Source organism: Dunckerocampus dactyliophorus, chromosome 8 (genome assembly GCF_027744805.1).
Source record: "Dunckerocampus dactyliophorus isolate RoL2022-P2 chromosome 8, RoL_Ddac_1.1, whole genome shotgun sequence".
Taxonomy (NCBI): Eukaryota; Metazoa; Chordata; class Actinopteri; order Syngnathiformes; family Syngnathidae; genus Dunckerocampus; species Dunckerocampus dactyliophorus.
Window position 1 is genome coordinate 2,115,351 of NC_072826.1, and position 27,894 is coordinate 2,143,244.

At 42.8% G+C, this 27,894-nt stretch overlaps 3 protein-coding genes across 23 annotated transcripts in view; 1 reads left to right on the forward strand and 2 right to left on the reverse strand.

The window, feature by feature from the left end:
• Positions 1 to 15,622, reverse strand: part of klhdc8a (kelch domain containing 8A) — a 32,808-nt gene extending 17,186 nt beyond the window's left edge. For 2 of the 6 annotated variants that reach the window (XM_054785031.1, XM_054785028.1), the window contains exons 1-2: positions 10,141 to 10,506; positions 8,957 to 9,189 (exon numbers count right to left, since the gene is read on the reverse strand). The gene's annotated coding sequence lies outside the window, so the exon portion shown is untranslated. Of the gene's footprint in view, positions 1 to 8,956; positions 9,190 to 10,140; positions 10,514 to 15,384 lie in introns of those variants that run through there. The other 4 variants (XR_008572261.1, XM_054785033.1, XM_054785032.1 and 1 more) reach the window with 4 other exon arrangements.
• A 1,411-nt stretch (positions 15,623 to 17,033) lies between these two features.
• On the reverse strand, positions 17,034 to 27,555 carry apobec2a (apolipoprotein B mRNA editing enzyme, catalytic polypeptide-like 2a). Of its 2 annotated transcripts, none has more exons than XM_054785715.1 (3): positions 26,815 to 27,555; positions 21,825 to 22,049; positions 17,034 to 18,403 (listed from the first exon to the last, which is right to left on the reverse strand). In XM_054785715.1, the coding sequence occupies exons 1-3, from the start codon at positions 26,910 to 26,912 to the stop codon at positions 18,100 to 18,102; spliced, it is 627 nt and encodes a 208-aa protein (XP_054641690.1). In that variant the 5' UTR covers positions 26,913 to 27,555; the 3' UTR covers positions 17,034 to 18,099. The 2 variants fall into 2 exon arrangements, with proteins under 2 accessions (XP_054641690.1, XP_054641689.1); XM_054785714.1 differs by lacking the exon at positions 26,815 to 27,555 and adding an exon at positions 25,007 to 26,778.
• The window catches only part of cadpsa (Ca2+-dependent activator protein for secretion a), a 124,349-nt gene continuing 123,263 nt past the window's right edge, over positions 26,809 to 27,894 (forward strand). For 2 of the 15 annotated variants that reach the window (XM_054785698.1, XM_054785699.1), the window contains exon 1: positions 26,907 to 27,634. In XM_054785698.1, coding sequence (XP_054641673.1) covers positions 27,281 to 27,634 — 354 coding nt within the window. In that variant the 5' untranslated portion in view covers positions 26,907 to 27,280. Of the gene's footprint in view, positions 27,635 to 27,894 lie in introns of all 15 variants that reach the window. The other 13 variants (XM_054785700.1, XM_054785712.1, XM_054785701.1 and 10 more) reach the window with 8 other exon arrangements.

Here is a 27,894-nt window from a genome sequence, read left to right on the forward strand (position 1 = left end):
TGATCCTGTTCGTGATGTGTTTGTGATGAAATATTAATATTTTCGATACCAGCTCTTTATGCTGTAAAATCAATGCTTAAATCAAAACAAATGGGACTAAAAAATGCCTTTAAGAAGAAGAATACATTATACAGGAAATGTATCATTCAACAAACTACAGAAACAGAAAAAAACATATATTACATATAAAAATAAGTTCACAACAATCTTGAGAGTGTGTAAGAAGTCAATAGTCAATTATTGGAGAAGAATAAAAATAACATTAGAGCAACTTGGGGCACTAAGGAACAGCACTAAGAAAGCAGACTACCCTCATTATTTTATGGTTGGAAACACCAATAGTGATGATATGAATGAGGTACTTGAAATGTGAACAACTACTTTGTAAATATTGGACCATAATAAAGGACACGTACGACCAAACACAAACAGACGGACTGGACATTGAAAGGGTGAACGAAAATAAATCTCTGGGGATCATAATAGATGAAACAATTAGCTGGAAGAAAATACACAACATAAGGTGGCGAGAAATATGAGAATTAGAGAAATATAAATGACATATGAAATACAGGAAGTGAGTAAATGTACTGCAATAGATGTGGAACAGATGGGGGGTAAGATTAAATAAGTTTTGCTTCTTCCGACTCCTTTTGGGCATGCGGAACTGTGAACTGAATTATATGATGTATTCCATTGTAATTTGTATGCATGTTCAAATAAAATGAAACCATGACCATTACCAAAATATTGCCACTGCAATGCTTCAGTCATTAAAACATAAAGAGTAGGGGAAACACTGTCGTGACAAGTAAGAGTCTTTTTCCAGAAGGAAGGATATGAACCAGTCTCAATCACATCTGTCATATTCAAAAAACAAGAAAGCAGAGATTTACCAGAATCACTTGACGCTGATGCTACTCAGAACCTCGATAACACCCTTGAGAGATGTGAACTATTTGCAGTGTGCAAAAAAAAAACATCTGTCACCAGGCAACTGATGCTGCCAACAAGCTGAGAATGATAGACATCCTGTCCTCATCTTGTTTTTATTGCATTTTTACAGTAATGAAAATGGAATGACTAATCGTGCAAGAGGTTATATTGTTGAGAATAGATTTTTTGGGAATCATTTATTTTCCACTTCCTGTCATTACTGGTGCATCAAACAAACGCAGCAGATTGATCTTTGACTGGATTCCAGCGCCCTTGCACGTTATGATTTTACAAAGACATGTTTCGGATTGTTTGGCCTCAGCAGCCATCTGTGGTTCCTAAAGTGCTATATTTACACAGCCGCCTAGCAAAGGCTGCTCAAGAACACAGTTATTCTTCAGCATGTGAGCTTACGGCGCACGCCGACATAAATGCTATGAGCTTGTCACTGACGTATCCACACTAACCTCATCTCAGTCGAGCAAATCCCTAAATTTGAATTTTGCACAATGTAAACTGGAGGCACCAAGACGAAGCTCAAATCCATCCATTTTCTATACCGCTTCTTCCTCATTAGGGTCGCGGGGGCATGCTGGAGCCTATCCCAGCTGACTTCGGGCGACAGGCGGGGTACACCCTGGACTGGTCGCCAGCCAATGGCAGGGCACATATAGACAAACAACCATTCACACTCACATTCATACCTATGGACAATTTAGAGTCGCCAATTAACCTCACCTGCATGTTTTTGGAATGTGGGAGGAAGCCGGAGTACCCGGAGAAAACCCACGCGCACACGAGGAGAACATGCAAACTCCACACAGAAATGCCCAGCGGAGAATCGAACCCAGGTCTTCCCGATCTCCAAGCTGTTACTGTGTTGGCCAACGTGCGGCCGACGAAGCTCAAATGTACCGGAATATTTGCCTCCAACTGTTGTCATGGTCTTGGTAGGATAAGGTGCCTTCAGAGAGTAAAGTGTAAAACAAGAAGGTTTTCACACTGTAGAAATCTCTCAACCGAGACTCTTTCGGATCAATAGGCTACAATGAGAAACGGCATCTCTTTGCCTCCAGAGCGTGAAGAAGGACAACATTTACGTTTTCCTCGAATCAGGGACCGATGCAAACACTTTATAAATAAATAAATAAATCTAAGTCTCAAATCACTGGTCAGAAGTAGCAATGCTGCATAATTCTGCTGCCACAACAATAAAACATTGACATTTTGCGTCTCCCAATGCTGGCTATGTCCCCGTGCATGTTGTCATTTACATATTTTACCAACGGTCTAAACGGCCAAACAGTCCAGCCCAGCTGTCTGTGCTGGGACTGATGAAGGGAATTATCAGGCTGAATCTGGCAGCGCAGGTTCTTGATCCTATAATGAGATGAAATCGGTTGTGGCTGATTGGAGGAGAGGATGCCAATTCTCAATCTTTCTCGTCTGGGCTGGTTGGTTTTCAGGTGTCTCCTTTCTTTTCAGTTGAAAATGGGAACCAAAACCATCCTTTGGTTGATTTTCCCATATTCTGCTCTTCTGTCTATTAATTATTCAACTTTGCAACCTTTATCAGCAATTTATCATTCTGGGTCAACTGTGTCTCAAAAGGCAACGTGTAGATACCATGGATTAACCGTCAATTAACAGTGATGAAAAGCAGTCAAGCACTGATAAAAATGCACACACCTACCAATTGGATCTCAGCCATCCAAAAAGATAAAGACTGCAAAGTTTAATGTTTTTTTTGGAAGTTTGTATTAATTTTGAGGAGGGATGCTCCGATTAGGTTCTTATGCTGATACCGATCATCCGTGAGTGAAATCGGCCAATACTGATACCAATCACATAGATTAAGTGTACATTTTTAAATTTACTATTGGTGATATCAGGGGTCACCATCGTTTTTTCTTGTAAGTGCTACTGTTATGAAATGAAAATAGCCAAGAGCTACTGATTTTTGCAACATTTATTTTCATAGTCTATTTCACCCCAAACAAACCAAATTTGCTTGTTTTACCAGAACATTAACATAATGCTGGTAATCCACAACTCATACTTTCTATTTGAGAATGCATTTCTTTCTAGTGCTCTGCCATTATTAACTGAAAGCCTGAATGAAAAGCAGGCTTGCAGGCGCCTCATGTGGTCGTGGGGGCCCCTGGGCTATATAATATGAAAAGGGAACCATCAAATTTAGACAAAAACATATTTGGCATACTTTTTCAAAATCAGGCACCTTCTTTCAGGAGACTTTGGATGACCCCATGCTGTCTCAGACGTATTTACATACGGCCCAACATTTCGTGAAATGTTAAAAATGGTTGACAGACTACAAATTGCATGGGAAAACGTACATGTACAACATGCCACTAACAGCAATTGCTGAACTGTATAACCGAGTGAGGCCGCAGGGTGGCCTTATTATGCCATATAATTAATGAAAAAAATGGTCTTTAAAAAAATGGTGTCAATAATATCGATTATCGACAATAATTTGTAGGACAATTATCGACCAGCTAAATTTGTTATCGTGACAGGCCTAGTCTGACATAAATATTTATAGGGAAGCAGACGGAACCGTTAAAGGGCGCAGTGAGACAGAGTCTTAATGCTTTGATATTGATCAATTATGCCTAGTTCACCTAGCCACAGCTCACATACTGTATTTATGTATAGCTATGTATAGAACCCTGTTGCCCTATAATTGTGTTCCTACTGACTGTGGCATTGCAGCATGTTAACAGGCTCATTTATTTAACATGTTTTCTGCACCAGTAGCCTTGAATACAAAATGGAAATAGATCTGGGTACTTGAGAAAAAAACAAGGCTATCAGATCTCTGAAAAGAATGCCTGACACATGCAAATATCGACATTCTGTCCCCAAACAACATGCGTTACGACATATGGACAAATGTATTTTCCAGTGTGCTGTCATGTGGCCCTAGGCCTTGGGCTGAGCTGTCTCCCTGGCTCAAATATGCGTATGTTCAGGGCATAATGGTTCTGTGGTCTTTCAGCAAGCGCTCTGTGGGAGTCAAATGAGAGTGAGCTGATCCATTGTGGCAGTGCTGTGAAGGCTTGAGAAGGGAAAAGAGCAGAGGAGAAAAGGCACATAAGGCAGGAGTGAGAGGAAACAGGAGGTGGTTTGGGTAGTGAGGAGGTGAGATAATGGAAGGAGGGCATATAGAATGTGAGGGTAATGAGGAGATGGCAAAAAATATATACGAAAGATGGAAATATGGTAAGTTGATAAATATTGTATGACCTGTGCATTGTTGTGTCTTGCAGTGTCGGGCCTTGCATTTGATGCCAGGGCCTTTCAGTGGGGACTCACAGCTGACTTAATCCACCTCTTAATACCCCCACTATCATGTCACAATCATGCAAACCATAAATAATACACAAAAACACCATCAGGCAGGTAGTGGCATTGCAGAGAGAGAGAGAGGCATTTTGTGTATCAGGGATGAATACCATTATTACCAAATCACAAAACACAGTTAACCCTCTATCCTCTAGCTATACGTTGCCGCCCACAAGCTTGAGCTACATTTCTGCGAGCATTACGTAACTGCGGTCAGTGGTGGAAGACAGCGCCAAACCTCTACACTACAACATCATCTGAAGCAGTTCAGAATCAATATTTATCTAATAACATGACAAAACATAAAACATTTAAATACAGTACATCATACTCACCAGAGATGCTGTTTATTTATAGACTAAATCCATCCTTTCCAGGTCACTACACACTACTTGCCAAACAGCTTTGCTCTGATTAACCAATTAGAAGACAGGAAAATGCTGACGTTATGTGAGGCGATTCTCAAATCTGACTCACCACCGATGATAGAGTTTAAGTGACATCCGCCAGCACTACTGATTCTGAAGGCCCTGGGCAGATGAGACTGACATGGCAACACATGGAAGCTGAAATCTGATTGGGCAATCTAACAAATCGAACATACACATGCACGAGCATTTTTAACACTGTGAAATAAAGATGATACGATCGTACCTCGTTTGTCGCAGTAAATTGGTTCCAGACCTGACCGTGATCATTTCTGCAAAGTAGGACTCCTTATTTATAAGTGAAATATTTTCGTAGTTAGAACACAGGCAACCTGTTTAAGACCTTCTAAATGTGGTTGTTAGCATTAGAGCTCTCTAGATGTGAAATAACACTCCTATAGTAACATTCCTATAGTAATTACCCAATATAGTTGACGTAATAAACAATAGCACGTCTTAGACATAAATAAGACATGATGTAGACTCACACATTAGCATTGGCAGCATACTTGCTAGCTATTGTCTCATCAACGCTCCTCACACCGAGGTGCCAGTGTAGTAGAATATTACTGAGTATTCACACAGGAGCTGCTGTCAGCCACAACTCACGCCAGCGACTGGCACTCTCCACACTCACTGCTAACCATGCTAACACTCAGCAACTCCACAGTAGCTAGATGACGTCACTTCCTAGGCTCCGCCTCTTAATGCATTGTATTTGTATTTTCGTTTATTTAGCCATTTTTATGACTGAAAATGCTTAATTTGGGTGAAAAATCCGTACAATTTGCTTAAATATGCATATGTTTTGACTAATTATGGGCCGTTAGTAATTCATTTTTGAAAAACTGCGATGGAGTGAGGGAGTGATGTTGGAGCCACCATGTAGCAAGGTTCTGCTGTATACGGTTGGGAATAAATTGATCCAATTTCATGCAACAAATACTAGAATTTAAGTTGTAGCGTAGTTGTAGCTTCTGGTAGCGTCTAGACCAGCAGAGAAGGCTTTGCTGGCCCTGTGGGCACACCACTGCTGTACTGTATCACCATATTATTTTTGGACAATTTCAGCTTCAATAGGATATAATCATGACTGCGTACAGTGAACAAGCCGTGAAAAATGCTTTATTATGAGAAGCATTTAACACTTCAGTTCTCCAGTGGATGTCAGAATGCCACTGAACTGTTTGTCTCCAGCTACGGAGTAAACCGCCCTCTTTTTTGAGACCAGTTAAACAAACTGACTCTGAAACGGCAAATTTTAGGAATGTGTGTTCTTTTTTTCTTAAAGCATGTGGCAAAAAATGTCAATCAAACTGCTTCTTTGTCAAGCATCAGACAAATGTCACACAAAACAGCGCTGACAGCCAAAGAACATGTCATTTTTATCTACACATAACAGGGACAAAATCAGCTCTAGGCTATATTTAGCTTCACCAGAAGAAAGTGTAGCGCAAATGACAAATGGAATGGAAGAGGAAATTGATTACATGAAATAGACGTATTACGAGTGCGGTGATACTAGATTCTAAAGCCTTCCGTGTTAAATGTTAAATGCTTAGAGCTTGAAAAGACAGGATCAAGTTTCATCAGGGCCATGTAATGTTGTGTCAAATATGAAGATTTGGCATTATCGTTACATTACATTGGCCGTCATTATAAATGAGCTTTTCATCAAACTAATCATTGCAAAGTCTAACGAAGCTCAAAGTAATGCAAATAGTCAGTACGTGCACTAAAAACAACTAAATTATTGCATTAAATCAGTTCAAACCATCTTTTTAAAACACAGACACCTTAATCCCATCATGGTCGACTTTTTTCAAAACAAATATTTGATTGGAAACCACATACTTTTTGTATGTATACGCAAATGCACCTGAGCGCATACCTGTCAACATTTGCATTTGAAAATAAGGGAATTTTTCCAGACAAAAAGAGGAATCTAAAAGGAAATTCTTTCTACCAGAATTTTCAATCAAGACCAAGAAAGAGAGGTGCAGTAGTCGAGCTGTGTGACGCAATGTCACTGATATGTAATCCATGAATGCTGTAGAAATAATTCCCATCGTAGCGGAACGTTTGATTTCAACTAGTGGAGCCCGATGATTTCCGCATTAACAGAATCGAAATTGGCCAATAAAAACAGAATCTAGTGTTGAACGCGGAATCTCGCTGAAACTGATATAATGGGAAGGAAATATTGTCAGGAACGTGGGGACGTATTTCCCCAGTGGACCGCTCAATCGTGGCGGAATCTCATCACAAACAATAACCCGCTCCCTCCCAAACCAAACGTGTCGAAACGGCGACCTGAAACACCCAAAAAACTTTGAAGGAATGTCTTTCTTAAGGAGCGTGAATAGAAGCTAGCGGGGTTAGCTTTGTTTAGCACAGCATGCTGTGTGTGCGCGGGTCAGGCGTGTGTGTTTACACCGTGTTGTGATTTACAGCTTGTTTTCTAAAGTGCTCTGACCATTTTTTGTGAAGTTACGTACACAAATGCCGAAAATGGTCCTCGCAAAATGTATCAATGTTAAAGAATCCACCCCCAAAATGTAATCAGTTCTTCCATATCCCATTTCCAACAATTCCTGAAAATTTCATCCAAATCTTTTCAAGTTATTTTGAATACAAACAAACAGATAAACGCCGAGAAAAACATAACCTCCACGCTTGCGCTTGGCGGAGGTCAAAACGGAATTTTGAAAAAAATAAAACAGAATTCATAGAGGCCGAAAATAGTCAGTCAAAGCAAGCCATCACAATCAATTCCATCCATTCTATAAGAGCAGCCTTTATCATTTATAGCCTTTACTTTGCAGTTTAAAGTAGTAGCAAAAGCATGCCAGCAATTTTTCTATGTATGTTGACATGCACCATTCCCACAAGAGCCAAAACAGACATGAATTACACACATTCAAATGTTACCGACCGGACGAGAACCATGTCAGGAAAAGGAAAAGCTGAATCTGGACCATGATGGACTGCATACTCGGGCTGTCAGGAGACTGAATCCACGAGAACGAGATGAACGAGATTTTAACATTACAAAAGTAAAGTGAAAAAATATATGACAATATATTCCAATCTGGTCATTTCCTTTCTACTACGTTACACTCGTCTGCACTCTGTGTGTATGCTAGCGGCCCTGCCTCCACCCACCAAAGAAAGAGATTGTATGAGACGAGGAAAACAGACATGCCGGCAAAATGATCATTTGTTTTCATTTATTGTGTGGTTAATTAACCAGTTTATTATCATCCCAAGCCGAGTGCTCATGAGACATACTTTTTATGAACAAGAAATCTTTTCACGTTCTAATCTCGCGAGCTCCTGTGACAGCGCTCGTGCATACACATCAGCATAGTGAATACTGACTGAGTGACCTTTCTGGTCAGGCCTGGGTGGTTTTTACATTCACTGTCATGGCTGCCATGAGGACTGTAACAAAAGATCCATCATCATCAATCATCCTTTCCCCAGTTGTTGAGTGTCAAAAGACAGATGGTCATAAGAATATATAGAATATTCCAACTCCAACTGAAGAAACTTCAACTTTTGCAACTGCTTAAATGGTTAAACTGCAGCTTTTAAAGGGTCCCTGTCATGATTCATCAACTTTTCTTAAATATATTGTTCATAATTCTGTTCTACATTGTTCGATTTGTTTTTAAAGTGAACGGTAAATTCGCAATAATTACACCGATAGTTCATAGCGCCGGCCATGACGAACGAGCTCGCAGCTCAGCGTCATTTCCGTAAATGTGACATCATTGAGGTTATATCGCTGAGGTAAACAAACATGGCGGTGTACGATACAGAGGATGTTTACAGTGATGATCGCAAAGATTTAGCAAAGAGCGTTGTGTCAATAGTTTTCGAGGCGGAGGAAACATTTGGGGATGAAATAGAGAACTTACAGAACATGGACTTAAGCCTTAAGACATGTAGCCGAAGATCAGTCGCCTTCAAAACACAGAAAGGTAAGTTTAAATTACTCTAGAGTCAATTATTGTTTTAAATCAGCCTTTTTATGAGCGTAAAAGGGTTTTTTATAGCCTGTTCTATTGCACATGTGGCCGAGGATGAATGTTCGCTGCCATCGCCACTCCAGCAAACATATCGCTGTCAAAAGATGTTTATATAACACGTATAATGCTTTTCAGCCTTGTCGCTGTCATGGAATAGTGCTTAGGAGACGTAAACAAGATATGACTTACTCTCTTGTGCCAACATTGACGTCGTGGTTATTCTTCATTGTTTTGATGTTTTTCCTGTGTACCGGCGGAAGAGCATCCTTTTTCAAAATGCGTTTATACCGTACTTTGCTTAGGGTGTTCCCTCGGAGCAGCCGTCAATGAAACGATCACTGCAGAGGACAGAACTGGAGGTGAGCGTCCATCTGTCTCTCGTTCTGTGCACTTCTTCGTCCATTGTTGTTTCAAACTTTCGTCTTTTGGAAAAGAAAAGAAACTTACAGTACCACTCGGAGCTGGCCACGGCCAACAATTCTCCCATAAATTGCGGTAACACATGTGGTAACACGAAGGTCGGGATGTAAGTCCCGCTTTAGCTGAGAGGTATGATGTCACTTTCGGAAACAAGGCTAGCTTGTCATGGTGCAATATAAATGCAAGTGTTGCGAATTTACTGTTTGCTTTCAGAGCTCTAACAATGCAGAACATAACGACAAACAATATAGAACATATTTCAGCAAAGCTGATTATGTCAGGGACGCTTTAAGGTGGACGAATAAAATCACCTCTGCGGCTTTACAGCCTTCATGGAAGTTGACGCGAGTCATTAGACACACCATATAAACTCAGCAGCTGCTTGTACATCATATTGGCGAATGACAACACACTTGACATATATCATGCCACTGACACATGTACAGTACCTCTACCTCGACACAAAATGAAAGTCAGTCACTTTCATCACTCAGGACCAAGATCCACCTCTCAGGTGGTCTCACACTTGGTTCACACTTGACCAAACAAACCGCACCACAAGAGCAAACGGACTACAGTCTGTTTTAACTGGACCAAAAAATGCCAAGTGTGAACGCACCCTAAACAATCAATGCACAGTATTTACTTCCAAGGACTCAAAAATGTTTGCCACATGCTGCAGTGCTGTAATGTAAACTAAGCAGCTCTTCCACAGCCCAAAAAGGAGATACGCGATATAAGAGAACTTACAGCAAACCCCATCACTATGGTTTATTAATAGCCCATTATGTATAAATATTTATGTCTGCATGAACTAAGTCAATGAAGTTCACACATTAACTTTCTCGATGTTTGTTTTTGTGCCCCACCGCCGTGGCAGCGTAACTCCATTATAAACGGAACACTAATCACCACAAACAGCACGTTAGTGTTTGCTGTCAGAAGGTACTCACGCTGGCCGTTGCCCTCCTCCCTCGCGCGGCGCGTGTCGCAAGCTTTCCCCGATACTCGCCTTCCTCGATGGAGATCGATGGAGACGCGGGAGGAGGCTGCTTCTGGCGCAGGAAGATGGAAGGCGACGGGGCTCTAATAGCTCGAGCTGTACCGGAGACAGCTCGGCCGAGGAGCGGTTTGTGACAAGTCCAGAGCTCCGCCTGAAATATCGCCATTATGTGGGTCAGAGATGAAGTATTTATCTTCAGCTTTCATGGCGCGAGTTGAAATTCATTCCTTTTATGGACAGAATGGCGACCGCTTTGTGCAGGGAATGTTTTTTTTAAACAGGAGTGCTTGTATGTAGTGGATTTATTATGTAATTTATTTCGATTTGTAATTTTAACCCAATTGTGTTGAACGCCTCCTTTACGAACACTAAAACTAGCTCGTGCAATCCTTAACGTAATTTGTCTGTCAATCAATTTCCACCTCAACTGACTGTTGAAATATCATCGGGGTGGGCGATACTGCAAATTTTGGTATCGATCCGATACAAGGGCAGCATTGCCAATAACGGTGCTGATACCTTTTGCCTTTAATTTGTTCATTTGTTGATCATGACGACAAACAGAATAACCTTGAGGAAAAAGCTTTTAGGCAAACAAAGAATTATTTATTTTTTATTCATTCTTGTTATTTATTTATCCAACATAAACTAACGTATTTGTGAACACTTTAACAATAACAGTATATCATTCAAATGTATAAAGATAATAGATACAATATAATATATAAATAGTTCGGGGTGTACCCCACCTCTCGCCTGAGGTCATGTGGGATAGGCTCCAGCATACCCTCGTGACCCTGGTGAGCATAAGCGGCATAGAAAATGGATGGATGGATAACACAGTGCATGATTTTTTATGGTACATTTATTTTAACTGAGACAGAATGTTAAAAACAAAATTTAGGAAAAAAACAATATGAAATCAAGTTTATCAAATACAGTCATTTGTATTTGCATTCAAGAACATCTGTATTATCATCTCAAAAGAGGGCACTTTATCCGTTCATTTATTATTTATGTGCACAAAGGTTAAATTAGTTCTTTGTTTACATTTGTTACAGTTAGTTTATGCAGTACAGTCGTCCCTCGCTACCTCGAATTTTGCGATTTCACTCCGTAACAGCTTTTCAAACGTACTGTGTATTAATAAATAAATCATGCTGTTTCGTGCTTGAACGTGGCCTATTGTTAGTCAACAAATATGCGTATTTAAGAAGATGTTAGGTATTTTTTTCCCAAATTAAGCCTTTTCTGCCACGGTGCGCTCTACACTACAGTCAGATTCCCGACAGGGAATCCTTTAAACATCTGCGTTATATGTGTGCTCATAAAACGCACACAGAACAATGAACAACCCCTTTCTTCCTCCTAATAGGCACTGGACGCCCCGCACTGAGCAGGTGTTCAAGCGCAGTGCATATTTCGGAGTGTTCTGTGTGCTGGAGTGTTGGATTTACATTATTTCCCGTTGAAAAAAAATGTGTATGTCGGTTTTTGCCTGACCTTTTGGAACGGAAGTTCCGCTGTACAACATCCCTTACATTTTTACACTGGAAATGCCACACTTGGCAATGACTCTTACACCACTGCATGAGATTTATGGGGCACAGACAGTGGGGCGGCAGTGTCTCAGTCAGGACTTGCGCTTCGGGGTCCAGGTTTTGGTGTGGATGCGGACAAAAACAAAGTGAAAGTAGTTTGCTTTCCTGACTACTGTTGAGGTGCCCTTGAGTATGTCTCCCCCACGCGTGCTGGTGTGTGCTATGAAACTGTTCATATTGCCATTTACAGAGCTGTACAGAATCTTTGCTGTGATTGGCTGCTGACCAGTCCAGTGTGGACATCACCTCTTTCAAAGTCAGCTGGGATAAGCTTGAGCTCACCCTAATGAGGACAAACGGTATAGAAGATGGATGGATGGATATGGGATGTACACAGCATACTTAATCTGATGTGGAGTCCAGCTCAGTGTGTAATTTATAGACAGACAGAGGGACGGTGCCCCAGAAAGTCTTGCTTGGAAAACAAGAACTTCCTATCAAGCACTGCTGCCTGACCTCTAGGGACCTAGCCTGATTACAGCACCATTATTCTCCCTCTTCTACTCCAGAACACAGATGCACACGCAGAAATACACAGCTGTACCACCGCACACCTCATTGAAGATGTTTTTTCAAGAACAAGTGGAGAACCGTTATTTACGAGCCGTGAATCTGCTGCAGCTACGCTGAGTGGCTCTTTTAATGCTAGGACACATGGTCATTCGAACAATTAATAATAATTGCCAGGACAAAACGTCTTTATCTCTATCATCGAAGCGTCCACTGGAAAAGAATACCAGGAAAGAGACCACATTGGGTTCTTATGAAATAGTATCAGATAGAATTTTGGCTCCTGAATTTGTAAACTGTACTTAACCACATGTATTAGGTAGGAATAATTAAAGCAGGGATTACTTGCCAGATGTTTTTTTTAACGATAGTACGCACACAAGCTACAAATACCATTGTTTGTATGGCTTGATCTTGCTATAGGTTTAGATTATAAACTATTTCTGAATCTACTGCTGCAAACCAAGTCGATGCTATTAGGGACATCAGATATGTCGTGTGGATGCAGAGGCGTTGCCAGGTGATGAGAGTTAAGCCAATTAGGGAACCTTCACTCTTGATTTATCTGGCGTTAGGACTGTTATGATTATCAATAAATCAATTCACCTCCCAATAAATACAAATGAACTTGATAATTTTGTCCGCCTCAACATGTTGACATGTGCACCAAACAGGCTGCGTGACAAGAGAGTTCACTCTGTGCATCTGTCTCAACACCTGGGCGCGTTGGTTCTATTGCGTAATGAACAGAGTACGTGAACCCTCCTGTCAGACATTCAGTCTCTTTGTCCCAGAGGGTGGAGGCGGGGCTCCTAGTGAGTGCACACACAGAGTCCTGCAAGTTAGCATTGTGAGGAGTAACAAGCAAGCAAATGCAAATATGAATGAAGGCTTTGTAGTTATCTTTCTAGTGTTCTCACATTATTAACTAAAACCCTGAATGAAAAGCATCTTGTATGGTTGGGGGGGGCTACATGATGCCCGCGGGAACCGCATTGGTGACCCCTGCATTCCACCAAGCTTCCCAGTCAACTCCTTTCCTTTTTTGTTTGTTAATTTGGCCCTGGTGGTGGAAAGATACCACGCTGCCTACAGTGTATGCTCATATCTCTGGAGGACAGTCCCACGTGTCAAAGAGCATAACTCCCTCATCATGATGGTGTGCTTGTTTTGAGCCATCATTTGTATTTGTTTGTTTCTGTTTCGATGACTTTGCCCTTGTCCCAGTCAATGATGTGCTATTTTCTTTTACAATGATCTGGGAGGCATGGTCAACCGGGTGGACCTGTCGGGTCAACCGGGTTGGCCAGGCCTAGGATGTAAGGTTGAGAAGCGGCACGTCACAGTGGTCAGGTGACTCTTCTGAGCAAGACTGCAGATTGCAGTCGAAACACGTGAAGGTAAATACGGCATGTGAATAGAAGAAAGTGAACATATGTTCAATAAGAAGACACAATGAACCTAATCGAGCACACTGCTGCCTTTCTGTCCAGGGCCCCCAAACCACTGCTGGAGATGTCCAGTGCCGGTCCCAAGCCCGGAGAAATGGAAGCGTTGTGTCAGGTGTGAAACCTAAGCCAATCCGAAGGAAAAAGCCCAAAGACAACAACAACATTGCTTGTTAGTTTGCCGTCTTTTTGCTTCTGTGTAGTCGTTCCTGTCCGTCATGTTTTTAGTGCATGCCCCTTACATTTTTTTTGTCACTCTTGCTTTAGTTGATTGCTTTCACCTTTTAGCACTTCCTGTTAAACTGCATATGGATCACGTTAGTTACGTCACCCTGGGATGACTCTCACCTGTGGTTTTGTGCTGGAAGATATGGTAATTTGTGATGGCGTTGGTGGAAAGAGGGTGAAGGAGCTTTGAGATTCAAAAGAGCCCTTTGAAGTTTGTAGGAAGTGCGCGGATACGCAGCAAGATTCCAAATATACACCAGTAATTGTTCTGTCCCAGAAAGAATGAACAACAATTCCTCAGTTATAACCTTCACAACAGTACTTTTTCCCCAATCTTAAATCGTTTCCGGGACTGCACAGGCTACACTGTTCATCACAGATGTAATGACTTCATAGCAGCTGTCCTCATGCTCGGCAGGTTCTATAAAGGCAAATGTATTCGCGCCCAATGGAGGCACAAAAACACGCAAGGTGACTTAAGAAGTAAACTTAATCTGACAGGAAGTGATCAAGTTCAATACAATGTAGACATGAACAAGGTTATTATTTCCTCATCCCAAAAACACATCCAGTCTCTCACACACGCTCCTGCACATAGAAATATGGCGCTTAGAATATCTCTTCTTGATTAGGGGTAGAGATGCTGCTGTTGGCCTCTTCACTTGGCCAGTTATTTGCCCTGCATGCCAGTTTGCCCTCCGATGATTGCAATGGGAGTGTCAAGCCTCATTTATTCATATGTAAAAGAGGCCTGATTGGAATGAAGGCTGCGAAAAAGATGATTTTAAAGGGATACACACTGAAGTCCACAATGGACTGTGAGAGCAGACCTGCAAGTGTGGACGCTGCATGACATCATTGTGTTGCAACATCTTACTCGCTTTTTGAAGGCAATGTTGCAACAATTCAGAGCATCTTTATTACTTTTGTCGGTCCTCTATAGTTCCCATAGCAACCGTGGTGAGCTGATAGATGGGAAGCTGGGGAAGCAGCCTCCCACATTGTTTGAAAAATACGTACACATTAAAACAAAGGCGCGTAACAAATCACATCAACGTATAATTGTGTCTGGGGAGGCATACACTCTATTGTTTAAAATGAACCATCATTGGCAAGAAAAAAGTGTTTTCTCCAGAGGCTGTCTTCTGCTGTCTGTCTCTGTGTCGCTCTCTGTGGGCAGGTGGAGTGTGCCTCTTTGCTCATTATCAGAGCAAATGTTATGGTGCCAGGCGTGCGCGCCATAAAGCAGATAAATTACCCACATAGAGATGCAAGCAAGATAGCAAATGAGGACACGAGTGCAGAGTTCCCCCCCACATTACTTGTGTTTATTTATGAACTACAAAACCATGTACACATAACACATCTTTCAAGAGACTCTGGCCCACCATCCGCAGTGTAACGCACCTGCTTCACACTGCCCGGTCCGTGGCTCGAACACAGGCCCTTCGGAATGGGAGACGAGAACGTTGAAATGCGGCTGAAATGAATTTTCTCTGTAGGGGTGGCTGGGCTGTCCCTTAGAGAGAGGGTGAGGAGAACTCGAAGTAGAACCGTTGCTCCTCCGCACTGAGAGGAGCCAGATGAGGTGGCTCGGGCATCTGGTCGGGATGCAATGTCCTCCCCCAGGTAGGAGGAGCTGGATGAAGCAGCCGGTGAGAGGGAAGTCTTGAGTTTTTTGTCTAAAGCTGCTGCCCCCGCAAACTGACCTCGGATAAGCGGCAGAAGATGGATGTTCATAATTGCACATGGCCGCATGCAACCTTACACAGGTTACTGTGTACAGTAGATGCCTGCTTGTCACGGGAGTTCAGTTCGGACGCACCCGTGACTGGTAAATATCCGTGAGTAATTGGATCACCCATGAAAATGTCTATTTTTGACACACTGTCCTTACTAAGTCTCTCAGAATACATGCTTCCACAAACATATGTGCCTTGAAAGAGCGTATTCTTGTTGGGGCTTTATTTTGGGCCTTTATGACTTTATAACACCCTGACTGAGACGAGGCGCAGGTGTGCCCTATGCTGTACATTAGCATCAAGGGACTCTACCATACATGAAGCGATCGCGCCCTCTAGTGGTAGCAGTAGTGATTACATTGAGAGTCTGCTCCAATCGAGCCCGGACAGCTCGCTCCAATACGGCACACCTCTGTTTTCCGAGATTGGTTCAATACTCTGTTGTGTCAACACTGAAGGTGAAGATGTGAATCACAGGCGTGACAGTAGGGTCAATATTATTGGTAAGGTTATTGGCCCCCAGTCCCGTCAATCCGGGTTTTGGAATATCCCCTTTCCGGTTTGTGTGATTGGAATTTTTTTCATCTTTTGCTAATGTGTTCCCTGAAATGTTAATTTGTTTGAAGTTTTGCTCATGTGCGTTCTGAAATGTTCATTTGTTTTGACTTTTGTGGATTTGTTGTCAGAAATGTTATTTTGTTTTCTGAAATGCTGAAGTGTTTCATAGTTTGTTAAAGTGTTTTGCACTTCCCGGCCACCCGTAGACGTATGGTTTGAAAAATTAAATAATTGATGAATTGATGAGACATGACAATAGATTACATTACCTTCACTCTGCATGGAGTCAGTCCAACATGATAGAGTGAAAATAAGTTCTCCTCCCATTCTGTGTGGAAATGGTAAGTTTTTGGCATCTTACTTTGTCCTTCTTCCCCACTCTGTTTGAAACACTTACGTTTAGAATAAATACATTGGGGAGGCTAACTAGTTAGCTCGGTAGCTTGCTATGCTAACGGGGGCCGTCTCTTATGTTTGTGTTGCGCAATGTGGTGTAAACAAAGAATAATTGGAGTGTAAAGGTGACTATAGGGGTGTTATTTCACGTCCACAGGGCTCTAATATTGTTAAAAATCGTATTTAGAAAGTCATGCACAGGTTGAAAATGTTCAATTTATTAATTTTGAAGCCTACTTTGCAGAAATTCACTTATCGCAGTCGGGTCTGGAACCAGTTAACCGCGATAAACAAGGGATGACTGTACCTTAAATTTGACACAATGGATTTTTTCACTAACAAATGGGATGGATACCCAACATAAATGAAGTATTTACAGAAGTTAAATGGAAAAGAGTGTAAGTTACAACAAAAAACTGTTGCCGTAAGCCAGCTTAAACTGATACGACCTACACGTATTTATAAGATCCCATAAAGTTACAAAAGACTGGCAGTCAAAGGTCAAATCACACACGTAACGGATGCCAGCCTGTGAGGCTGTGCAAGTGTACGTTGGTAAACCTCATTCCCTCTGCCTCAAGAGCTGCGCTGAACACGCGGTCGACAGTCCGGGCTTTTGGCCGTGTGGTCAGCGCTCTTGCCTCCCATTACAAATAGCCTGCGTTCGAGCCCCAGGACGGATAGCACACAGACTAAACACATTTAGCAAATTCTGATTAAGCACCACATATTAAGAGAGGACATTTTGGTTGCCTTTCATTGTTGAATGGAGTATTGTTTGGATGTCCCTGTAGCACCGATAACTGATGTCAGAGGACAAAAGCGCTTGTCAAAGATCCTAGGTCTCCCTCTGCTGGACACAGTCCGGTACTGCACTAACAAGAGGGTTAGGGCCAGCCCATTCATTTCTGTTAACACACCTTGGGACGATACAGGGAAGCGGCATAGAAAATGGATGGATGGATGGATGGATGGATGGATGGATGGACGGGACTCTCCAGTATATCAACAACTGAAGGTCCTCCAACATTGGTGCCTGGTTCCGTGCCACACAGTCTGAGGTCTCGGTGTCATCTCAATACGACTTACTGTTGAGGAGATTATACACACTTCCACGAGAAATACCTGTTCAAACATCAGCAGCAAGTCACAGTACTTGTGTACGTTCAAGGAGTTGCCTCTGCAGGTGTTCTGCGTAGTACATTTCATTATGAGGCATACTGGAGTGCGACGTGGTTGGGGAAAAAAAAGTTTATTGTGTTTTGCTATTTTTGTGTGCAATTTGTATAAAATGTTATGACCGCAATTGAAACAGCAACGTAGTACATGTCAGCAAGATTCACATTAGTACACAAAAGGGTCTTTCCTACACTACACTGCCGCTTCTGCACTGCGGAACTCCTACCGAGGAACTGTCCAAAAATGCTCACTGAAGAATATCGGCCAGCTTCTCGTGATAATACTCATAGTTGTCTTTGCAGTCCTCCCACAGGTTAAGAGGTTGGTCCTCATTCTCCACAAATGTATCCCAGGTGTAGGAGAAGTCCAGCGGCTTCATCATTCTCACCTTACATCCAGCTTTATGCAGAGCCTTCAGCCCAGCCTGGATCTCTGCTTCTTCCCACTCAAACAGCCGAGCAGCAAAGATGCTCATTTTGATGTTTTTCTTGGCGTTCAACTCATCGGCTATCTTTGCAGCACAAGCCGAACAGGGACTAGACGACACATACCTGGAAGAAAGAGACTAATCAAGGACGAAAATGATACATTTGGTTCATAGTGATTCTAATTATTGGAGTGGTGGTGTGAAAAAGTGTTGGCCCCCTTCCTGATTTCTTATGTTTTGCATGTTTGTCACACGTAAATGTTTCAGATCATCAAACAAATTTAAATATTAGCCAATGACAACACAACTGAACACAAAATGCAGTTTTTTAATCGAACCTTTTATTATTAAGGGAGAAAAAAATCCAAACCTACATGGCTCTATATGAAAAAGTGTTTGCACCCCCTTGTTAAAACATAACTGAGATTAATTGAGATCTATCAGTGTGGAAAAGGCTATAAAGCCATTTCTAAAGCTTTGGGACTCCAGCAAACCACAGTGAGAGCCATTATCCACAAATGGCCAAAACATGGAACAGTGGTGAACCTTCCCAGGAGTGGCCAACCAACCAAAATCACCTCAAGACGACTCATCCAAGGGATCACAAAAGACCCCACAACATCATCCAAAGAACTGCGGGCCTCGCTTGCCTCAGTTAAGGTCGGTGTTCATGACTCCACCATAAGAAAGACACTGGGCAAAAACGGCCTGCATGGCAGAGTTCTAAGACCAAAACCACTGCTGAACAAAAAGAACATTAAGGCTCGTCTCAATTTTGCCAGAAAACATCTTGATGATCCCCAAGACCTTTGGGAAAATACTCTGTGGTCTGATGAGAGAAAAGTTGAACTTTTTGGAAGGTGTGTGTCCCATTACACCGCATTTCAGAAGATGAACATCACATCAACAGTAAAATATGGTGGTGGTAGTGTGATGGTCTGGGGCTGTTTTGCTGCTTCAGGACCTGGAAGACTTGCTGTGATAAATGGAACCATGAATTCTGCTACCTACCAAAAAATCCTGAAGGAGAATGTCCAGCCACCATGTTCATGACCTCAAGCTGAAACCAACTTGGGTTCTGCAGCAGGACAATGATCCAAAACACAGCAGCAAGTCCACCTCTGTATGGCTGAAGACTTTGGATGGCCTAGTCCAAGTCCTGACCTGAATCCTATTGAGATGCTGTGGCATGACCTTAAAAAGGCGCTTCATGCTGGGAAAGCCTCCAATGTGGCTGAATGACAACAATTCAGCAAAGATGAGTGGGCCACAATTCCTCCCCAGTGCTGTAAGAGACTCATTGCAAGTTATCACAAACGCTTGATTGCAGTTGTTGCTGCTAAGGGGGGCCCAACCAGATATTAGCTTTAGGGGGCAGTCACTTCTTCACACAGGACCATGTAGCTTTGCAGTTTTTTTCTCCCTTAATCATAAAAAGAGTGTTGATTGCGTTTTTTGATGCCAGGGCCGTGGTGCCCTGCTAGTTGTTGCCACAGACACTGCCAGGAGAATCCTTCAAGAGTGCCTGAAGTCCGGACAGAGAAGGCTGGGAAAGTGCGTTGGAATCCAGGGCGATTCATTTGAAGTGGAAAACAAATAGTGGCACCTCGGCTTTTGTGATTACAGTTAGCCCTTGTTTATCGCGGTTCATTGGTTCCAGACCCAATCGGGACAAGTCAATTTCCACAAGGTAGGATTCCTACTTTGTAAATGGAATATTTTCGTAGTTACAGCATAGAAAACCTGTTTACAACCTTCTCAATATGGTTTTTAACATTATTAGAGCCCTTTAGGCATGAAATTACACCCCTATAGTCACTTTCACACTTGTATTACCCAACATAGTAGACATCACAGAAAATAAGCCATTTAAGACATAAAAAGACGCGTGTGTTGCTCTAAATGTGGTCCGGTGCTAAGGTACAGGAAGTGACGTTGGGGGCATTCAGAGTTGAGTTTTAGCTTGGCTTGGGGAATATTGTGCCTGCTGTGAGATCATTCAAACTTGCAATAAAAGCCTGTTGTTCCAGTGATCAAGTCTGGTGCTTGTGTGTCTCATTGAACATTACAGTAATTTTACTGACACCTGGTGACCAGTGGAGAACACTACAGCTCATCGCATCTTTGAACGCATCATCAGAATGCCTTATATTTGTCATGCTTTAGGCAAAATACAGTGTTCCCTCCTTCCCAAAATAGGCTGCAATCAGTGAAATCCACGAAGTAGCCAACTTTATATTTTTACAATTATTATACAGGGTGGGCCAAAAGTAGGTCTACAGTTTCTTCATTATCTTTTTCAAACCTACTTTTGGCCACCCTGTGTATGGTTTCAGGCTGTAAAACCCCCCACCATACACTTTATACACTTTTCTCTCTTGTTTAAACAATCCCAAAGTTCAAATTCTGTTTGAATCTTAATGAAACCTACTCGGTTGGACACGAGAAATTAGTAAGTGACTCTTACCGTGTGCCTCTTATGTCCTGCCGCCGTTCGGCTGTAGCGTTGTCGTATCCTTGTTAAAACATATTGCACCTGTCGCCATGTTTTCCTCACACGGTTAGCTTCTTCTGTTTCTGTTATTGTTTATTGGCAGTTAGCAAGCAGCTCACACGGTTAGCTATTTTGGTAGACACGACCGCAACAGGAGACGATGGATTGACAATGGTCTACAGTCAATCAGGACGCAGAAGGCAATGGACGGTGCAGACAGAAGAGAGAGAATAGAGAGACACCGCCGCCTCCCGCTAAAACACAGAACTACAACACTCGACTTCCCACAATGCAATTGTTCTTAAAGGGCCAGGCTCCGCCTGTAACAGCGTTCGTGAACCGCGATGGAGCGAGGGAACACTGTATACATAAAATTTAAAATCAAACATGCATATTTTTGGCTAATAATACGCCGTATTCAACCATGAAACAGCATGATTCATTAATCAATTTATTTTTGAAAAACAGTGATAGAGTGAAGCCGCGAGATTCTAAGCGCGTCGTTGCGAGGGATCCCGTTGGGTTTGTCGAAAAACTAATCGTACCAAAATCGAATCCATTTTCGCCACAAGAAATGATGTAAATTCAGTGGAGGAGCTGGGGGACGGTGACCTCCAGGTGGGAGTCGAGTGCATGCTGACCGACACGTATTGTAATAAAGATGAAAGGTAAAGTTCCGAACGCAGTTGGCGAACGTACCGAATCCTGCAAAGACCGGGGCAGACGAAAACTGAGGTACCCCTGCATATGTTTTGGAACACCTGTCCTGGAGCTCTTCTGACCGGTATAATCACGTGGCAATTTAAAAGTTTATACAAGAGTAGTTCATTTTCGTTCATCTGGACTTTCTGAGTGTCCAGAAAGGGTGAATCGTTCAAGTCATCCGCCACATGCAGCTGCAATCCAAAGAACACAAAAGCTCAAAAGAGCTCATCCGAGATTGACTCTTCGAGTCATTTCCGCAATACAAGATGTTTGTTTTCTTCCTGTGAGGAAGGCACGCGATGCCACGAATACAATACAGTCGAGATAGATCATGCAGTAAAAGTACCAGGTGATTGTGTATTTCAGTGAAGGGTTGTAGTCCGACAGGCACTGTGTGAAGAAGGCCTCCTCAGCGTGAGGTCCGGTGTGCTCATCCTCCAGACAGCCTCTCAGAAGCCCATCAGGCGTGTTCCCTTTATCCACCAGGTAACACAAGTAGGTCTTGTTGCGGCCCGAAGAGTATTCAACATTCTTGAACTGGAACTTGAATGCAAAAGGATCGATCCGATCCCTGTTCAAAACACAGCAAATGTTAACACTGTATACCAGGGGTGTCCAAATAAAAAAAACCCCCAGCAGAAATGGAAAAAAACAGCTGTAATTTTATGGGAATAAAGTCAAAATACTAAGAAAAAAAGTCATAATCGAATGAAGAACAAAAGTCGCAATTTGACAAGAATAAACTTGTATTATTATGGGAAAAACGTCATTTTTAATAGCATTTCACCTCTATTACGAAGGTGAAATGCAGTATCTCTGTGTGTTGCTTTCCAAAATATCAAAGTGGCCCTTGCTTCCTTTCATTTTCAATACGTGGCCCTTGCTGGAAAAAGTTTGGACACCCCTGGCATATACAGTCACCCCTCATTTATCAACCGGTTCCAGACCCGACTACGATGAAGTGTATTTCTGAAAAGTAGTATTCAATATTAATAAACTGAATATTTTCACAGTTCGAGCATAGAAGCCTGGTTTATGACTTTATGAATACATTTTTACCATTATTAGACACGAAATAACACCCCCACATTGCGCAACACGGATGAACTTGATGACAGCCGCCACTCATAGCATATAGCAAGGTACCGAGCAACGTTAGCCTCCTTTTAATTGGTTTTAAACTTAAGAAAGTTTTTCAAACAAAGTGGGCAAGGAGGACAAAGTAAGAAGCCAAATACCACTTCCACACAGAGTAGGAGGAGAAGTTCTTTTTCAGTCTATCATGTCGGGCATGCCATGGCTGACTCAGTGCAGTGTTAAGGTAATGTAATGTAAGCTAATGCTCATCAATCTAACATTACTGACGCCTAGTGACCAAAATACTTTATATGACTTTTCTTTCAATATTTTTTTACGAATAATAAGCCATCATCAGCCATGAAACAGCGATCATTAATTAATCATATCTAATCTATCTAATTAATCTCCAATAATAAACGCGATAGATGAGGGGCCGATGTTGAAATGTGATGTAGCGAGGGACGCCTGTATAGACTTCTCATTAACACCAAAAGTCTACTGGAAAAATAACAGACATAAACTTTGCGACTTGAGCGTTTACTTACAGCTGGAGCCCAGAGCCAGCTGGCCCATTAGGCAATATAGGCAGATGCTATGGCGCCAAAATATCGGGGGGAACAAAATTCACCTTTGAATATAATTACAGTATAATTTGTAATTACTATTAACTTTTAAAATGGAAAAATCCACATTGATTCAAATGTAAAGCAATACCCAATTAATATTACAATAAAATGATAATAAGTCTTATTTACCTTATCTTATTTAAGTCCTATTTACCTCCGCCAAGCGCAGGGCAAAGCGCAAGTGCAGCGTTTATCAGTCTGTGGTCGAAATGACTTGAAAAGGTCTGAAAGGACTCGGATGAGATTTGCAGGAATTGTCGGAAACGGGATACGAAAGAACGGATTCAAACTTTGTGGTGATCCGGACCACCGTCTGGATCCAGGAATTTGTTAAAGCATTCCTTATCATTGCGAGATAGGACCATTTTCGGCATATTTGTGCATATAACGCCACAGGAAATGGTCCGAGCACTTGGAGAAAAAAAAATACAGGACAAGTTTCCAACAGGTTGTACAAAACATCAAAGGCTGATCCCAAAAAATGTAGTATTATTAGTAGTATTAGTTAGTATTATTTTGGTGTGAATCACAATACGGGGGGAACTACGGCGCTTGGCGGAGGTCTGCACTCTCAGAGTGCTGCTCCAGTTTTGTACATAGTTGGCATCTAATACTGTACGTATTTAATATACAGTAGCTTTTGCATTGATATTTTATTTAGTTTGTGTATGTAGTTATTGCATAGTCTAATATATATATATAATATATAGATTATAATTTTGATTCGGGGGGGGGGATGCCATATAAAATGTCTCCTGGGCCCCTCTTTGGGTACACCGGCTCTGCTTGTGTTAAGCTAGGCTACTCGTCACCAGCACTCAGCTGCTTGCTGAGCTCCACAGCCCCAGTAAAGTAAATATATACTGTAATGTACCTCCACCTGCTTTGTTAAATGTTCAAACGATGATGAACGATATTGAGGTGGGTGTCGGGTTGAAACTTGCTGCCGGGGTGGGGGTAGCACGGCACCGCAGGCAAACTAATTTTACTCTCTGTGGCTCAGACTCTAGAGTTGCAAGACATTATTATTAGATGGGGACGGCAAGATAGAGCGATTGTGCAGAAGCAAACAAAATGAACGTGGGATTTAGCAGGACTGATTTTGGCCCGCAAATGACACCACTACACTAGCGGCCATTCTTTTCAGGTTTAAGAATGAAATGTACTGTGCAAAGACTGATGTGGTGGAGATGACTACGGATTGAGCAAATCCCAGTTATCCTCCCGTCTAGGCGGCTATTTCGAAAGCGACATCATAAGTTATCTTGGGTTTCGTGGCAACCGTGGCTTTTAACATAACAACAGAATGTGAAAAATCCGAAGCATGTGTTGGTTTACTTGAATGTTTAGTACATGTTGTTATGCCTTTGAGCAAAGGTTGGAGGATCCAAAGAGTGTGAGCCAGTTTTAGATACAGTATGTCTATCTCATGGATATCCAGGAACTGTAATCTACGTGTCAGCGACTCTCATTAAGGAAGAACTCTTTCTACCTGCCTGACAACTTTACTATTTTTGCCAGGTACATCTGGACTAAACTCCCTTCCCTCAGAATGCATTTTTCCTCAGACACAAAAAAAGTCTTTCGAGCAAAAAACAATTCTTGCTCTTCAAACTGTAGTTGGAGACCGTCTGGCCAGCAAGAAACAAGTTTGCTTTTACGAAAACCCAAACCTTTTGGTTCAGTAGGTGGCATTGAAAAGCCTTTTACCTTCACTTCGAAAAAGTTAGCATTCACAACAACTTTCATGTTGGTGACCGTCAGTTTACAAAGCACAATAGCGTTAGCATCCACTAAAATGGTTGCACTGATGCCGACCTACCCTGCGGCTATTTCAAACGGAGGTAGTTCCATTGGCTCAAGCTGAAGATCTTCATCTTGACCATCACCGGTTGCATTGTTGGTAGACGACGCCCCAGCCGGTGGCACCTCTCCATTGTCCTGAGCGTGTTCTCCTTCATTCTTCATTCCCTTTGCATCCTTGGTCTTTTCGGTAGCCTCTTTTTCTTGTCTCTCCTTCCTTCTCAGAACATGACTTCTGTCAGCCATGGTGTCAGAATTTGTGTTGGGCCTCAATAATTTGAGACGGATTCAGTGAAGGAGGGAAGGACACTTGCTTGTTGAAAGCAGAGCGAGCGGAGAGGATGCAACGCGGTGAGTAGCGAGCTGTGGAATGGTGGACGGCGAAGAGGAGGAGAGCTCCGAAGAAGAATGTGGATTGAGGGAAATGAGAGACAGACAGAGAGCCAGGACACAGGTGGGGGCTGCAGGGTGTTGCGGTGCGAGCAAATAAAAATAATATTTGTAACCTATACATTTGCTTACATTTAGTTGTAAGACGACCGTCCCCCTTCTACTGAACGACACATCAAGCATGAATGCACGTATTAGCGACCGCAAGTGTCTCACTTGACTACTCTTTCACATCGCTCTCATGTAGTTTAGTTCGGAAAAAGCTGACTTATCGAAAGGGAATTTATTGCAACATTCAAATACGCAGATTCTAAACAATACTTTCAATTGGCAGCTTTTGTCTAAAAATAACATCGTTGCCCTTTAAAGGTCTCTGAGGGTCAAACATGGTGGATGCACTCAAGCAGCTGCAGCTTTCAGACCAAGTGGGTCTATTAAAAGCCGTTGGGGAGGAGACGAGGGAAGCGGCCCCCGTTCGTCTGTGTGTGTGTTGGGATACAATAGCTGTCCATATCACACCCTCACGTGGGTTTAGGTTTGGCTTTAAAGTGTGTTGATGACTAATTGATGGTGAGAGCATTTATGTCTGTGAAAAGAGGATAAATAGATTGGACCTTGCACCAGGCTGGAGCTGTCCTATCTAGTCTGACGTGTGTGTCCCACCTAGTCTTTGAGCATGGACTTATGAAACCTGCTCGGATGCGAGGCGAAACGTCTTCTAAGACTTGAACAGCCCAGTTGCGATCGACTGAATGCCCTGAGAGCATACATGTCAGAACTCTAGATTTGTGTGCCGAAACATAGCAAAACGGTGACGGACACGTCCGCATTGGTGTCCTCGGACTCTGCTTCCTCTACGGACGCTGGGTCAGTTGAGGCCAGCAGGCCCCCGTTCCAACTGTAAACAGCGCTGACAGGGTGCTGCTTCCTAACTTCATTTCCTAATTTCCCTTTTGATATTGTGCATATAATACAAGTATATTTCCAGGTACTCGTGTTTCCTCCCACATTCCAAACATATGCAAGTTAAGGTTAACTGGAAACTTAAAACTGTCCACAGGTGTGAACGTGGTTGTTTTTATATATTTGTGCCCTGCGATTGGCTACAGACCAGTCCAGGGTGTACCCCGCCTCCTGCCTGAAGCTAGCTGGAATAGGCTCCAGTTGGCCCTTGACCCCATGAGGACGAGCGGTATAGAAAATAGATGGTTGGATGAATAGTTTATAGTGAATCACAAATTAGTTTTGTTGCCCGTGCTATTTTTTTGGGAAGAGAACTGGATATAAAAATGAATTAGTGCACCCCGTGCATACTGTAGTTTTCCTGATAGCTGGTCTAAAATTGGTGGTTGGTACGCTGCAATATGTTGATATCAAAGGTTCAGTTATTAACATGCAGCACGTGTCTGTACAAAGAAGATAACTTGATTTCGATACCTTAAAAGACAATATTGTCGCAGTGTGTTGCGGCTGTGCACGCTCCCCGCGCCTTCTGTCTCTGACTTCCTTGTGCTCGCGCGCACGTCGGCTATCATCAGGTGGCCATTGTTCTCCACGGCTGCTCAAACTGACCCCAGTGCAGCAAGGTCCAGTACCGCGGTTACCTCCAAGCCCCGCCCCTTCCTCTTCCAGCGCTCAGCATCTCCAATCACCATCACCCCTCCCCCAAATCTCTCCTCGTGAATCCAGCGACTGATTGACAGATAAAACACAGGAAACTGCTCCAGAAACGCGACGATACGCTCCAACGTTGTAGTTTTCCGCCGAGTCATTTTTCCCCTCAACAAGTCATATTTTGCTTCTCCCCTGGGCTCTCTCTGTTTTTTTATCTGAAGCTGACGCGTCTTCCTCCCGAGGTAGTTGAGTTGTAGCCTTGAGGTGTAGCCTTCGTCCAAGACCCAGCATGTTAGATCCGTCTTCCAGTGAGGAGGAAGGGGATGAGATCCTGGAGGTGGAGCGCAAAGAGGTGGCGGCCCCAAAGAGCGTCAGAGGAGCGCGGCCGTTACCCAGCGGAGCCAGCGACGGTCAAAGCGGCACAGGGGGGCTTCAGCCCCGGGGCCGAGCCAGCGCGGGTGGCCGAGCCTCAAGCCCCAGCCCGTCGGTGGGCAGCGACAAAGAGAAAGAGGACCTTGAGAAGATGCAGAGGGAGGAAGAGGAGAGGAAAAAGAGACTCCAGCTGTATGTGTTTGTCATGCGTTGTATCGCATACCCGTTTAACGCAAAGCAGCCCACTGACATGGCGAGAAGGCAGCAGAAGGTAAGATCACAGACCTTTCAGTGTGCATCCCTCACATCTTGTACACCACACAACTGTTGCTTCCACAGGTGCGCCATATGTTGCACCACCAATGCTACCTTTCATCTCAGTATTCTCAAACGTGAAAGCACGAGCCTTTTTAGCCTCTTTTAGACTAGTGGTGACATTTTCACAAATATTTTAACTACAAGCCACTGGGTGGACAACTTAGAGGCAGCCAAATGAGAGTGCATGTGTCTTCCTGCTGTTCCCACCTATTC